The sequence below is a fragment of the Peromyscus maniculatus genome, chromosome 3 (genome assembly GCF_049852395.1).
Source record: "Peromyscus maniculatus bairdii isolate BWxNUB_F1_BW_parent chromosome 3, HU_Pman_BW_mat_3.1, whole genome shotgun sequence".
NCBI classification, from domain to species: domain Eukaryota; kingdom Metazoa; phylum Chordata; class Mammalia; order Rodentia; family Cricetidae; genus Peromyscus; species Peromyscus maniculatus.
Genome location: NC_134854.1, coordinates 5571531 through 5586691, shown reverse-complemented (window position 1 = coordinate 5586691; position 15161 = coordinate 5571531). Strand labels below are relative to the sequence as shown.

The window sequence follows — 15161 nt, the reverse complement described above, 5'->3', positions numbered from 1 at the left end:
TTAGAGCTTTGATTTTAATAAACAAAATTCTCAACATTAAATGAGCATCATTTCACTTCTAAGGCTGATGTGAAAGTAAAACAGTTGATTATTGCTTCCAGAGTTAAGCTGGCGCAACCCAGACAGACAGGATCCAGACAAAAATGACTGCACCGCGGCAGTTACATAGCCAATCTCACCCCTCCTCACACTTTACACAACTGTAAAATAAATCTCTGCAGTCCTCAGAATTCAAAGGGATAGCCTGTTATCAAGCAACTCAATTCTATACATGTTCAAATATATCCCGAGTATTACTGTGTTTGATGGCAGAGACTTAATTTTTACATTAGGAAGTACAAAACAAAAACCCATTTGTCAAAAAGACACTCATGTGATGTTTTGCAGGTATAGTATGTACTTTGTCAAATACACACACATACACATACACACACACAAATTTACAATGTGAAACCAAGAGTACTTACATTATTTAAAAAAAAAAATGCAACATTTATTTTTCAATCCCCTGAAAGTGTAAAACGACTTACAAAATCAAGGGAAATATTTTACATGTCAAGACAAATATGCTGGATATGAGTTATATGGATATGGATATAGAAGCACCAGAACTCTTAAAAGTGTACAAAACTTGTCTGAACACAGAAGATGTGTCCCCTTATGAACTACTACATTCAGTTTGTGGGAAGAAACGGTATCACAAGGTCAGTAATATTCAAGAAGTATCTGAACTGCTTCCAGCTTTTAACGAAATAGCAAATACTGCTTTTTGATTTTTATACGAACCATCTACATTTTAGGTTCCAATTTGAAGTGTTGCCTCATCCCATGACAGGCAGCATGAGAACTACTTTTGGTGATGATGCATTTTAAGCTATTCCATATACGTCGCATATGATAGGCATTTAGTGCCCTAATAAAGTAATTAGGACTTTTCAAATATTCTGCTACAAAATTGCAGCCAATGGTTGTTATTATGAAGTTGGAAGTAAACAACAGAATTTCTTGGTTTACAAATCAAAGCTATGATAACAAAGAATTCCTCTTCTAAGACCACGTGATCAATGAAGGGAGCAAAGCAGACCAATGTCTGCATCACCCAAACTGCGCTAGCCCAGCTGTCTTGGATGACCTGATGAAGCTGAGGAAGGGACTTGACCTGGTTCTCCGGTCCTCTCCCACCCTCTAGGGTTACTCTAAATAGCTTATACAAAATCATAGAATTCACACTAACACAAACTCTAGAAGATGAACCCCAAATGACACCTACATTAAATTTTCAATGTATTAAAAAAACTGTTGTGCTTTTCACAAATCTGATGAAAATTTTCATGTGAAATATTTTATTTCTTGGTTTCCTTGGAAGGAAAAATAAAGACTATGAAAAGAAGTACACCGGAAGTCAGACTGTAAGATGACATTACACATACAACTAGCCAAAAATCTCTTTAATTTAAAGGATACTGTCATCACATGCCAGGTATTTATACAGAGACATATGTACGAACAAAATTTCTTCCCTAAAAGCCATGTGTTTTTCCATGATAGTTTCACAGCAACCAGAATAGAAATCAATGCCTTTACAGCCTCCCTGGTTACCCACTGTATACGCTTTTAGAATTAAAGTACATTATTGCCACTCAAGTCTAAACATTGCACTTTTAGGGGACTGTGCTTAAAAAATGGCTCAGCGATTTGTTCAGTAAATGAGGACTATTTACAAAGGTAGCCATTTATGTTAGCAATAAATAATCCTGGAATCGACAGAGACAATCTGGCTCATGCACACCCTGGCTGGCCGCATGCTACTAAAATATGTACACGGAGCGGCTGCTTCCCAGCTCTCCTTCAGGGTCAAAGTGCATTCCTCTCCTCTTCACACTCCCTTCAGTCTTGCTTCTGGGGGATGCATCCTTCCATCTCAACCACTTCAGGCCATCCTTCGTACTTGTTTGTATCCTTATTGTTCTTTATGTGCTGAGGGAACACAACGACAGGACACAGTTTAACAAATGCTTGTGGTCTGCTAACTTGCAGTAACATAACCCACTTGCTCTCATCTTGGTAACGCATGTCAACAGTGAGGTAACATAAACTACAGCTCAAGACATTCACTGAGTGACCCTTGTGGGCTGGGAGCTATCTGGCAAACCTTAAAAAACAAAAAGCTTGTAAAGAAAAATCTACAAATGTTTTTAAAGGATTATTTGTCAATAAGTTTATATTCTATTTCAGTTCTGAGATATTTGCAAAATTAGCTGATTCAAGCATCAAAGTATAACTGAAATCCATAGTAACTGAGAGTGATAATGCATTGTTGTATAAGAGGGAAATAATTAAGTTTTGAAAAAATGTTTTTAATGTCATCATTATTTTAATTATTTACCAAGAACTTGTAAAAACTATCTGGAGATACTCGGTATTAGCTTATCTAATTTTTTCCCCCTCTTTTTTGGGGGTGGCAAAGGTTGAGACCAGGTTTTTCTTCATAGCCTTAGCTGGCCTCTAACTCAGAGGTCCACCTGTCTCTGCCTCCCAAGTGCTGGGATTAAAGGAGAGTACCACTACTGCCTGGCACTTAATCTAATTTTCAAATAACTGGTGTGAGAATATTATATGAGAAAATTTCACTAGTTTACTCCTGCCCATTAGTTATGAACATCTCAGACACTAACCTGTTCAAAGGGGCTTTTGGTCTTAATGCCCTTCCCACCACAGAAGACCCAGTTATCTCGAAAACCAAGGCTGGTGATGGACGTACTACCCAGCTCAGCAATGAGCCTTCGCGCCTCATCAGTAAGTCTGAAAGAGAGGACAAGACATAAACATGGGGCATTGCACTTTTTAAATGCTTACGGAGAGACTCGCTGAATATGAGGGTGAAAACGTTTCAGATTAAATCAGAGAATATACAAAAATGAATACAGAAAAAAAAATTCTCAAACCACATTCCTACTTTGACGATGAAAGGCAAAGTCAAGACACTAGCAGTTAAGAGTACCCGGTAAACATCTGCATTTCCTAACATTTGTCTTCATTTAGTTATTCCCAAGTCCATTCATCATCAAGGGAGACCGTGGCCCTGCTAACAGACGCCCACAGGGCTATCCAGCTCCTAAGCAACCAGTGTCTTTCCCTTACTTTCCACCAGAGCCTTTGTGAGTTCCATGTGAATGGAAGAAAAGTGGATGCTGATGGGTACTGGAGGCTTCTTAGCACTGTCTTTTATTTAAGACAAATTTGGAGAATAGATATATAAACTGTACTTCGTTATTTAATAAAAAAAAACAACGTAGACGCCACGTAGGGGCTAAGTGCTTATCAGGCAGGTGATGACACAAGTCAGCCTCCAGACAATCTCTCAGCTGAAAGATGCCATTAAAAATATGTGAGGGTCCCACATGTGGAGCGATTCCCTCTCCTGCCTCCCAAAGAGCAGAAGCAAAGCAGATGAACACTAACTATAAATCTAGAAAAGGAACACTAAGGATCAGGTACCCGGGCTGTTTGACACGAAGTCCTGCAATATAAACAAACAAAACCACCACCAATGACAAAAAAAAGCCACCTTTTATAGATTCCTATAGCTCCATCCTGCTAGCACCCAAGGCAGCGTGTCCATGTGTGTGTGTGTGTGCGCGTGCGTGTGTGTGCGTGCGTGTGTGTCAGCAGGACAATCAATGAGGAAGGTGCCAATTCACACCAGCATAGCCTTCAGCTCTCTGATGCCTCAATGGACAAAACACAATCTTAAACTGATGAGATACGTGGGGCGCCTTGCATTTAAAAGGGGAGCTTTATAAAATATGGAACACACTGATGTAACATTCTGCTCTCACAAAGTATTCAAATAATCACATCCGCAGGACTCGGAGACTGTTTCAAACACAGCTACAGAGTGTCACCCAGGAGGAAGTTCACTAGACTCTGAAAAACAAGCGAAAGCCCCGGGAATATGCAGCCTGTCAGACTCACTTCTGAAAAGATGCAGCAGTGTGAACAAGCAAACTAAAAAGGAGTGTATTGTCTATGCTCAAAAAGAGCCCATGAAAATTAATGATAATAATAATAATAATAATAATAATAATAATAATAATAATAATAATAATAATAATGATGGGACTGGAGAAACGGAGCAGTAGTGAAGGGCTGGTGCAGCTCTTGTGAAGGACTCAGTTCCCAGCGCCCACATTGGGTGGCTCACAACCATGTGAAACTTCAGTTCCAGGTGTCCAAAGCCTCTGGCCTCTGAGGGCACCTGCGTGCATGTACACACATGTACACGTACGTACATGTACACACACACACACACACACACACATACACTCATGCGCCCGCGTGGGCTATTTAAAAAAAGAAGAAGAAGAAGAGCCCATGCCGTCTAAGCCGCCTGGGCTCAGCGATCACTTCCCATGGTTTGCTCTGTTGTGGAGCACCATCTGCACTGGACGGTAACTCTGAAAGGACTGGCTGAGTCCTGTGTCCCCAAAAGTCATGGTTCTTCTACACATGCAGTTTTGCTATGTGCTCTACTTTTGGCTACTTTTGAAAGAATTCTTTGCTTCTGTCAACACAGCCGGATGAGCTGTGATACTAAAAGAAGAATAAAACATATTGCAATGTGGCTGACAGGCAGCAGGCTCACGGGGTGCCAACATCACTGCCTCCTAAGAGAGCCATGGGGCTCCATTCACATTTATTCCTCAGAGAAAGTACAATGAATCTTAAATCCACAAACAATGGTGACCACTGCTCCCCAAACAGTTGGGTTACCCAAACGCAGGTATGTTCCCCTGTTTTAAAAAACAGAAAGTAAAATGTTTCCTATCAAAGAGTTTATATGAACTAAAACACATATACTGAAGGTGCAGTCAATCATCTTTCTGTGCTTTTGAATTTCACAAGTGAATATTACGATCCATGTGGATAAACCATGTCAAGTTAACCAGAGCAAGAATCAACTTGATTCTGTTAACTCCTGCATTTTCCATGAGAACATTATGATGTTCTTGTGCAGAAAGAAATTAGCATAAAAGACCTGAGTTCCCCTCAGAAAGCCTGCCAGCAAGACTGGCATTACTGACATCTGGACACATGCAACTGAGAAGAGCACCTACCCTTTCTAGAACTGTATCTGTGTGCACAAACGATGTCAGCTCAACTAGTCAGCTTTCAGCTCAGTAAGGAACCCTGTCTCAAGGCAGTAAGTCAGAGAGCAATAGAAGACATTTAATACCCTGCTCTGACCTCTACACAGAGACATATACCACACACACACATGCACACAGAATTTAAAAGTTAAAAATAAATAAAAGGACTGTTGGAAACCTGGCCCTGGTTCCCTCCAGCCTTTCCCCCTGGACTCGTACCCTTGCTTTCTACCTTTTCCTGAAACAAATCATGGCCACAATGCTCAAACCCAGACACTTAGGTCTAGTTTCAGTGTTCCTTTTGGTTGTATTAAGCAAAGGACAATTTCATATTTCAGAAGGAAGTCTAAATCAATGTGAAGCAGTCCATGTCCAAACAATGTAACATATACAGGTGTCAAAATGTCTTCTCTTTAAAAGCCCAGAATAATCAATACAACATAAAACTCAGAGATTCAAGCTTCTGGTTCGGAAGGAAGTAGCAAGGACTTGCTGTGTGTTTAGTACTTACTAATGGTATTAACTAGCCGAGTTCTGAATTGATGTTTAAAAAGCTAAGGAGATGACTTGGTGGCTAAGAGTGCATGAGGACCCGGGCTTGAGCCTCAGCACGTTCACTAAAAGCCAGCGAGGCCACATAGGTCTGTATCCCTGGTGCTAGGGAGAGCATGGAGGCTGCAAGATGATACCTGAGGCTTGCTTGCTGACCAATGGCCCAGCTGAGACACTGTAAGTGCCAGGTGCGGCTGGAGACCCTTTCTCAAGGAAATAATGCAGAGAGTGAGAAGAGGACACACACATGCCTACACAATGTTTTGTCCGTCTCTCTGTCTCTGTCTCTGTCTCTGTCTCTCACACACACACACACACACACACACACACACACACACACACACACACACACACACACACACTTTTTAATGTTGGGGGCCAGCAAGATGGCTCAAGAAAATAAAAGCTCTTGACACCAAGCATGAAGAGCTGCGTTTGTTCTCCAGGACAGACATGGTGGAAGTAAAGAACCACCTCTGGCAAGCTGCCCTCTGACCTCCACATGCACACCATGGAATGTGTGTGCTCATTCACACGTCCACAATAAATAATACATTTTTAAGGGATTATGTTGAATCAACTATTTTAGTGAAGAATTTTCTTTAAGGTAAATAGAAGGCTGTCCAATGACACAACAGAAAAGAAACAAAGCCAGGGGGTCACGTTGTTTTGTAAAGCCATCCTAATGATGCACAGGGTTGACCCAGAACAGAGACACTTAGCAGACCCTGAAACCTTAGCATAGCTGACTTCATGATGGAAGTCCCATCCAGGCCATACAAAACTCAGCACCTAGACAGTGCTACCTGCCAAAATGAAAACAAATACCCAATCTATCAAAGTCCAAAGTATTGGGAAAGTCTCTAAATGGCTTCTATAGTTCCAATTCCAGCTAACTGTTCTTGTTAACTGAAGTATGTCAACCCAGGGCATAGTTTTTATGCTTAAAAGCTCACCCTGAGAAAGGCTGAGATCACTGGGGTCCTGAACACCAAGTGTAGTTGCCAGCTGGCTAATAAAGACTTTCTATTGACTTAAACCCAGGTCCGAGCAGTCTCCTCTGGTGGATACCCTACCATACAGGGAACAACTGGAGATGGAAGTTTCCATTCAGGTCCCATGCTTACTGGGAAAGGAGGTACACCCAACAGGCCTACAGCATCCAGCCAAGCCATGCCTCTCCTCCCAAGCACACAACAGAGAAGGGAGAATTGGTGCTCTGGAATCAATTGTTATCAGCAGGAAAGAACAATGTAGGAAATATAAGTACCAGGAATTCTGGAAGAAAATGGTCACACTCCTCTAAAGTCTGAAGACTAAGAAATATAATCACAGGGGGCTATCGAGACCAGAGATGAAACACAGCTCCTAAGGAGTTCTTATGAGGATGTAGTTCTTTGAAAGCAAGCAAACATGGGCCTAGGAGATGGCTCAATGCGTTAGGACACATGCCTACAAGCTTGGTAGCCTACGTTTGATCCCTGGAGCCCGCAAGGCAGGAGACAGCCAGCTCCTGAAAATTGTCCTCTGACCTTCACACATGTGACATGTACCCCCTGTCCCCACCCCCAACAAATAAATAAAATAAATAAATGTAAAAACAAGCAAGCAAACAAACACAACTAATAATTTAACTATGTAAAAATCTGGGAAGGGAGGTAATTTCTAAACTAGTGCTATCATAGGAAAGGCTTAATTGAAAACAGGAAAGCTTTTAAAGTATAAGGTATGGATCTCTGTGAGTTCGAGGCCAGCCTGGGCTACAGAATGAGTTCCAGGAAAGGCGCAAAGCTACACAGAAAAACCTTGTCTCGAATCCCCACCCCCCAAAAAAAGTATAAGGTAAACCACATTACCAAAGACAAAGTTTTTCAAAATACTATAAAGACCAGCCATGTCAGAATGAAACAGAACTCAAAACCACAAAAAACAAAAAACAAAACAAAAAAAAAAAACAGCATCTGCTACAAAGACAAAAAGAGTAATGATGTGTAATGAAGGGACCCTGGTGTTACAGAAAGAGGAACAGAATACTGTGTGATCAAGGCAGTCTGCCCAGGGAGGCGAGCATTGCTTGGGTGACAGAAAAGAGAGCCATAACTCAACCAAGTCCAGGTCTGTACTTTAAAGACAATCTAAGCCTCTGGGTCTACATCCATCACACACACCATTTCTAAAGGAAACCACTCAGACAATTTAAGGAAGCGGCAACTGTTTTAGAAACAAAAAATGGAGATGTTAAGACATTAAAAGTGTTAACACTCCAGAGTTTTCTTTCTGTAACTCTCATATATCTTATTTTTAAAAATAACCTTTGTTTTTTATTTTTGAGATGACACCATTTCCCCTTCCTTCTCCTTCCTCCTAATCCTCCCACATATCCCTTTCATTGATCTTTTTCCAATTCATGGCTTCCCTCCCTTCCTCCCCCTCCCTCCTCCCTGTCTCTGTCTCTCCCTTCCTTCCTCCCTCTTTTGAGATAGGGTTTCATTATGTAGCCTTGGCAGTCTTGAAACTCACTACGTAGACCAGCCCCCCATCCCACCCCCTCACCACCCAGTGCTGGGACTGAAGGCATGAGTCTCATGTCCAGACTCTTTTTCTTTAATTGGTGGTGGTGTGGTGGTGTGTGTTCCTAAGTGAATAAATACAACATGCTCTGTCCATATGCTGGCACTTCCATGGCTCAGGCAGAAGAGGAGGCAACAAGATTGTAAGAGTCAGAGGAACAGGAAGTCTGCTGTGAGCAGAAATGTCGGCAGCTAGAAACGTCAGCAGGGGCAGGCCTAAACATGCCTAAACATGACCTGAACAAGAATACCAACAGACATGTAACTTGGCAGGGAGGGGGCGCTCAGGAGGCCTTAGCCCTGGACAGACCACCACAGGGAACTAAGGGATGCTGAGAAACAGTCTCCCCCGGGAAGGGCACCAACTGGTTATCTAGTTCTTTTCGTTTTGTTTTTAAGGAAAATAGGGGATGATGACTTAGCCGTAAGGTGCATGATGGGCAAACAGACGTGAGCTTGATCTAGAACTGCACTTAAAAGCCAGAAGTGACTGTACACCTACAACTCTGACTCCAATTAAACCGAATTCCAATCCCTAACAAAACTCTGGATCGGAAGACAACACACAGCCCTTGTGAGGGTAGCAATGAAGGGAGACATCAAGGGGGAGTTAGCGGGACGGGCAGAGGAGTGAATCAGGCCAAGCTAAATGACATCTCTGAAACTGAAGCTCATGGCAGCAGATCAGGGCACTGTAATTAGTTTCCTCGATGAATTTCAAGTTAGCAACGGATCGCCTCAGAAAACGCTGCTGTGAGTAAAAGAACTAAGCCGCAGCTGGAGAGCCCGCCTACCGGGGTGACACCGGCCGTTGTCCGCAAAGCCATCCCTGCCGCAGATTAACAGAAGAATCCCGTGAGGAACCAGGTCTCCAGTCTGGTGGCACGCTGCCCTCGGTAAACATTTTTATCAAGGGCTTAAATTTAGACACATGAACGACTTTGGAGTGAGTACAAAGCCTGGATCTCGGAACCCTCCGAGGACACACGTCAGACTCAAGACCAAGCAGGCCCAATCAGCACAATCACATCTAACAGGAATAAATGAATATAAAGTTCTTCATTTACATTAAACAAAATCAAATTCTGAATGAAGAAAAACCTGACTTGGCAGTGGCTTAGAAAAAAAAAAGTCTGAGATCAAAGGCAAAGATCTGACAATTTAACAATCTTACTTGACCAAAAATTTATGAGCCAAAAATGTGATTTGATTGCTTAGAGAAAACTAATATAATTCCAGTCGGCATGAATATTCAAAGAAATGTAATCTCCGAAACATGGCAAGTTAGCGTCTCCATTGTAGCCGTTCTGGCCAGGCCACATCTGGAACACTGTGTTTAATTTAAAGAGAGACAATAATGAACTGAAGAATGCCCAAGAAACGCAGCCAGGAAGGGAAATGAACAAGAGCCTAATATGATAAAAGGTTTTCTAAGCTATGTGTATTGAGCCTGGAAAACTACAAGAAAAATGTCAATTAGCTTCAAATATTTTGATATCAGGTGACGAGGGAACGCGTTCATTGTCTTGCTGTTTCATTTACCCTGAGGACGGCTGAACAGCACTGAGAGCCCACCCTGAAAAGACAGCATCTCTTCCCTATGGCCTCTGCCTCCTTTGTTTTGAATAGGGAAGCGGCGAGGGTGCTGGCCTCCAGCAGGCGGGAAGTCCAAGGACCCTGCTGAGATTGAAGGAACTTGCTCAGGCTTGCTGCCTGCCTCAGGTGCCCTTCGGGGCATCCACAGTGTGACCTTCTGAAGGTGACAGCATCTCATCAGAGTCCCCTCAGGCTCAGTAATAAAAGCATGCGGTGAAAAAGGAAGGTCTTGTGTGTCCAGACAGAAAGGGAGCTTTTATACTAAAAGTTGTCATTACACATACCATAACCCATAATCTAGCCAAACCAATGCACCAGTCACCTTTTTAATGAATAAAGTTTAATTAATTAGACTCTACTATTTTGCTATGTAAAACCAGCTGAACCTGCCAGTCACATGAAGCTTCGCGTTTATAGACTGAACATTATCATTAGTTGACTCAGTGAAGATGCAATGTCAATGTCATTCACAAAACGCTCTCAAAAATAATACCCGAGAGGAATAAAGCTCGCTCATTTTCACAAACCAGTCATTGAGCAACTGAAACAGTGTCTGTAGGAACAGAAAGAAAGAGGTTGACAGAAGAAACTAGAGAAAATCCAAGCCATCTTGGAGCCTGACACAACACAGATGCTGGAAACCTCTGGAAACGACAAATGGGTTTTTAAAATACAGGAAAAGAGTAAAATCTCTGCAAGAGAAAATCTACTAATTATCTAGTTAGGAGATGGAAAATATTTCTTGAGTTTAAGAGTCAGAGAAACTAAAGGGAAAACCTACAGGCTCAACTATGTAAATGCTACCCTGCTCTGCCAGAGGTCAAAGGGACCTAAAGCTGACAAAATTAGAAGCAAACTGTCTACAAAAACTGTATTTTCAATAGAAGAACTTGTTAATAGCTTATGATATAAAGGGTTCTTACCAATCAATATGGGTCAACTTGAATGGTCAAAGGATAATTCATAAAAGAAAATACAAAAAAAAGGAAGAAAAAAAAAACACCTAACACACACACACACACACACACACACACACACACACACACACACACACACAAGTCTAATCTCATAAATAATGAAATAAGCCATTAAAAAAATTCTATAACTGGAAACTCTAAAAAATGTACACATAATAATCTCACTTAAAATTTTTATCTTAAGAAAACAGGTCACATTGATTTTTTTTAAGATTATAAAATCATACATTTTAAAACAATGAGACGTGAACAACTATATTGTAAGAAATATTTAATATTGGGAAATACACACCAATAAGTGGAAAGGTATGTTTTAAGTGCTGCCATCTGCAATACTTAAAGTGAAGAACTATGTGCAGGAAGTCATCGGAAATGGAAAGAATCTACAATGTTTTCAACTGTTATCCTGCACAATGAGATGATCTAACTTCTTTTTTTCTCTTTGTGATTTTCTATGCTTTCCACATTTCACAACATACACAATACAAGAAAACAAGTTACAAAACTTTATGAAAACTATATAAATCCTGGGCTGCAGAGAAGGCTCAGTGGGTAAGAATGCTTCTGTTCGGGCAAAGGACCCAAATTAGATTCCCAGCACCCATGGCAGGTGGCTCACAATCACCCGTAACTCGAGCTGCAGAGAATCTAATACTTCTGGCCTCCATCGGTATTAGCACTCATATGTACGCGTACACACATACACATACATACACACACACACCTCACATCTATGTCCCTGACCATTAATTTCACTTTTAGAAATTCACCATAACGTTATAATCAAAAGTACAGAGAAAAAATTATATAAAAGTTATCACATTATTCATTAGATGAAAACCTTTCCAGTTACAGAGGGACTGTTCCACAATGTGAGCCCAGAAGGTCAAACTGCTAGGAGCCATAAAAATGCTACTGAAGAATGTTAATCCAAAATACAAAAAAGAGGGAAGTTAGAGAAAACAGTTTAATACTGTTACAATATAAAAGAAAGTATAAAATACTATGTAAATGTGATTTAAATTTCATCCTAACATGAAGAATCATTACACGTAAAGACAGGAAAGAAATAAGACTTTTTAGAAGGCGATAGTGCTTATCTACAGCTACCTTATCAATTTAATAGACTGTTTTTCAATGAAAATGCATTGCTTTTTAAAGGATAAGTATAGCTCCAAAAGCTGTGTTCGGCTTTAATTTTACATACTTGGTTGCTCCATCGTCGTATGTTGCCATTAACACGACCGTTCCATCTGGTATGTTCTTCAGAAACTCAATGAACGGTGCCACATCTGAAAGAAAAAAAGGGCTGGGGATTTTCTTTGTAGATGATGGAATTACTATCACAATAATTTCTAAAATTAATGTCATATGCAGTTTCCACAAAACAACTATCTAATGAAAAGTAATGTACAGGTAAAACAGACAAATCTTAGGAAAAGTTTAAAAATTCAAGGTTTTTGAGTCCACCCAGGGAAGAAAAAAAATATACTAAACAAAATTACCAAATTTATTCTTTAATATCGTCCCTCCATTTCCTGATTTCCCAGTTCTGAATCATCTTGTGTCTTTTGTACTCATACCATCAAGGCCAATAAAAATCCATAGTAAAGTCATGTAAATGCACCTCTTGTAAAGTGAGGACCTCAGGGATCTCATAAGTATGTAACTGGGCTTACAGTCCACAGGAAGCCTGATTCTCAGGTTCATATGAAGAAATACATACTGGGTTTACAATTCACAGGAAGCCTGATTCTCAGGTCCACGAGAAAATATGTAACTGGGCTTACAGTCCCTGATTCTCAGGTTCATGAGAAGCTTTGGGGACCACAAGGGGCATGGCCTTGAATGTTAATATGGGTGCTTTTCTGGGAACAGGAAGCCCTGCTTCTATCTACTCCTCAGAGACCTCTGTAAAAAGGCAGATTTATAGTTTCTAGGCGTATCACTTTGTAACAAACTGGGGTAAGGAATGCAGACAGTGACTAAAAGCCAAACTAATTATGGTCAACATCGGTCCTCTTCCATATCAAGTCCACAGGAACTTCTCGATACTCTAGCTCGCTGAGTGCAAGCTGGTGCTGCCAGACATTCTGGTGAGGTACTAAAGCATTTTCCATCGCGGACTCTTTGCAATGTTAGCTTTCCTTATAGACCACAAGTCTAAATGTACTCCAAACCTATATTACTGCAAGTCTTCCCTATTTTTTTCAACATCAAAGATTCCAAAGATTTTTCTCTAATTGATTATATTTTACCAAAACCACATTTTCAACGTAGAAACATAAATGCCAACAAATCCTTTCCATTGAAATGAAAAGATGGCACTAAACTGCTATTATTTCTGAACCAGGAAGAGTCTTTGGCAGCAATCTGGTGTCTGTGATGGGCAGTGAGAGCTATACCAGAGCTCTGTTTACATGCCCAATTTCAACAGCTTCATGGAAGAGTTTCTACGTTATAAATTATACTAAGAGCAATTATGCTCTCAGAATCTAAAATTGATGGGAACAGTGTAATTTAATATAGCTCTGACAGTTATGAAACATTCTCTAAAGCTTAAATAAATAATACATAGCATCTTATTAAAAGCTGAAGAAATATTGGACATGTTAGCTTGTCTGAAAACTGAACATAAATGTCTGGAAGCCTGAGAGCCGCTGGCTTGTAGGGTAAATATAAAGAAGCCAGGGAACCGAGAGGTAAGCCAGGTTGGCCTGCCTGCCTTAAAGACGGAGAAATCCTGGGGACTGGAAAGGTGGCTCAGGTTAGGCTAACCCTTGACTTAGTCGCTAACTCCAGAGTAACTTGTTACTCTTCTGGAGGACTTGAATCAGGCTCCAGCACCCACATCAGGTGGCTCACAACACCTGTAACTCCAGCTCCTGGAGTCCAGGGCTACATGCCTCTTCAGGCACCTGCTCCATGTGCACATACCTACACACCATCAAAATCATGAAAATAAATACGCTTTCCTTGTTTTAAAGAGACCTTTCTCTTTGGGGTAACATTCTTTGGGGAGCCAGTATTTGCTTCAATTTCACCAGTATTTGATGGTGACAGTATTTGAAGCTATTCCTAGGACTCCCAAACACGGAAGGGAAAAATATCTGTGGCTTGTTCTGAGTCCAGTAAATTACAAAGAAAAGCCCATGTCTTTTCTCAAATGTTTGCTACTGTAATAGCAGAATTCAAAGTTAGAAACTGGATAGATTCGTGGGATTCTTTCAGTCTGAAACTGTGTGAACTGGTTATACTAGTCTTCAGACGATTCTGACTTTCAGGCAGAAATCGAAACCGACTCAGGGCTTGGAGTCAGTTGTCCTGTCAGAACAGGGGCACTAATGTCCTTCAAATCTCATTGGAATCCCAATCACAGGCGATCTTCCTACCATAACCAAACGGCATGCAACATGACAGCCCACTTAAACATGGCCAGACACACAGTGAGAACAGACAGAGGGAGAGAAAACGGAAATGCGAACGAGCACGGCTCTCTCTCAAATGGGTTCCGCGTCAGCCAGCAGGAGCACAGTGTATGTTGCACGTACCTCCTCCCCACATGTCAAAATATTTGGTGTCTAGCACCTCCCCTGTTTTCCCTGAAAGAGACAGAATACATATTAAATCACACAACGGAAATATCAGTGTAGAAAAAAAAAAAAGGTCTAACCCAACGAGTGACATGAACTCATCAACAGAAGGAACTGCTTCTAGAACTTACGATCTGAATCATGCACACAGCTATGCATCGCTGACTTCAGATCAGCTCTGTGTTATACACTTCACGTTCATGTGCGATCATCAACCCGTGACATTACCACCAATACATAACCTCTACAGCAAAAAAATTATCTATTTAAATCAGGACGAAAACAACAATCTATACTAAAGCTCCCCCCCCCAAATAAAATGTATACTTATTTTATCTCAAAGATCAATTAAGTAGAAGAAGAGACATTAAAATTTTTACTTGGGAAAAAGAAAGTACAAAGTCAGATAATTCTCACCTATGAAAAAAAGCAGAGAGCTTTTCCCTGCTGGGGGTTGGCTGAGCTGCTGGGAGATTCTACCCACCCCAGGCAGTTATGGGAAATAAGTGGCTGAACAGAGGCTAGTGTACAAAGGCAGCCTGTACTTCGTGGGCAGGATGCTTAAAACTGACTTTTTTTAACACACACTATGTCCAGGACTCAGTGAACATATTTGCACAAATGGACCTCTGAGAAGAATGTGGACAGTACTGAAAACTTAAAACAAACTATGACTTTATTCTTCCCTCTGCTTATTAAGAGTCCACCATCCTTTGTCATTTT

General features: G+C 40.9%; 1 protein-coding gene across 1 annotated transcript in view; it reads right to left on the bottom strand.

Annotated features, from left to right (window-relative positions):
* The window catches only part of Fam3c (FAM3 metabolism regulating signaling molecule C), a 48680-nt gene continuing 33519 nt past the window's right edge, over positions 1–15161 (bottom strand). The window contains exons 7-10 of the mRNA XM_076566157.1: positions 14397–14447; positions 12053–12137; positions 2676–2802; positions 1–1977 (exon numbers count right to left, since the gene is read on the bottom strand). Of these exons, the coding sequence (XP_076422272.1) occupies positions 1888–1977; positions 2676–2802; positions 12053–12137; positions 14397–14447 (353 nt within the window). The 3' untranslated portion in view covers positions 1–1887. The remainder of the gene's footprint in view (positions 1978–2675; positions 2803–12052; positions 12138–14396; positions 14448–15161) is intronic.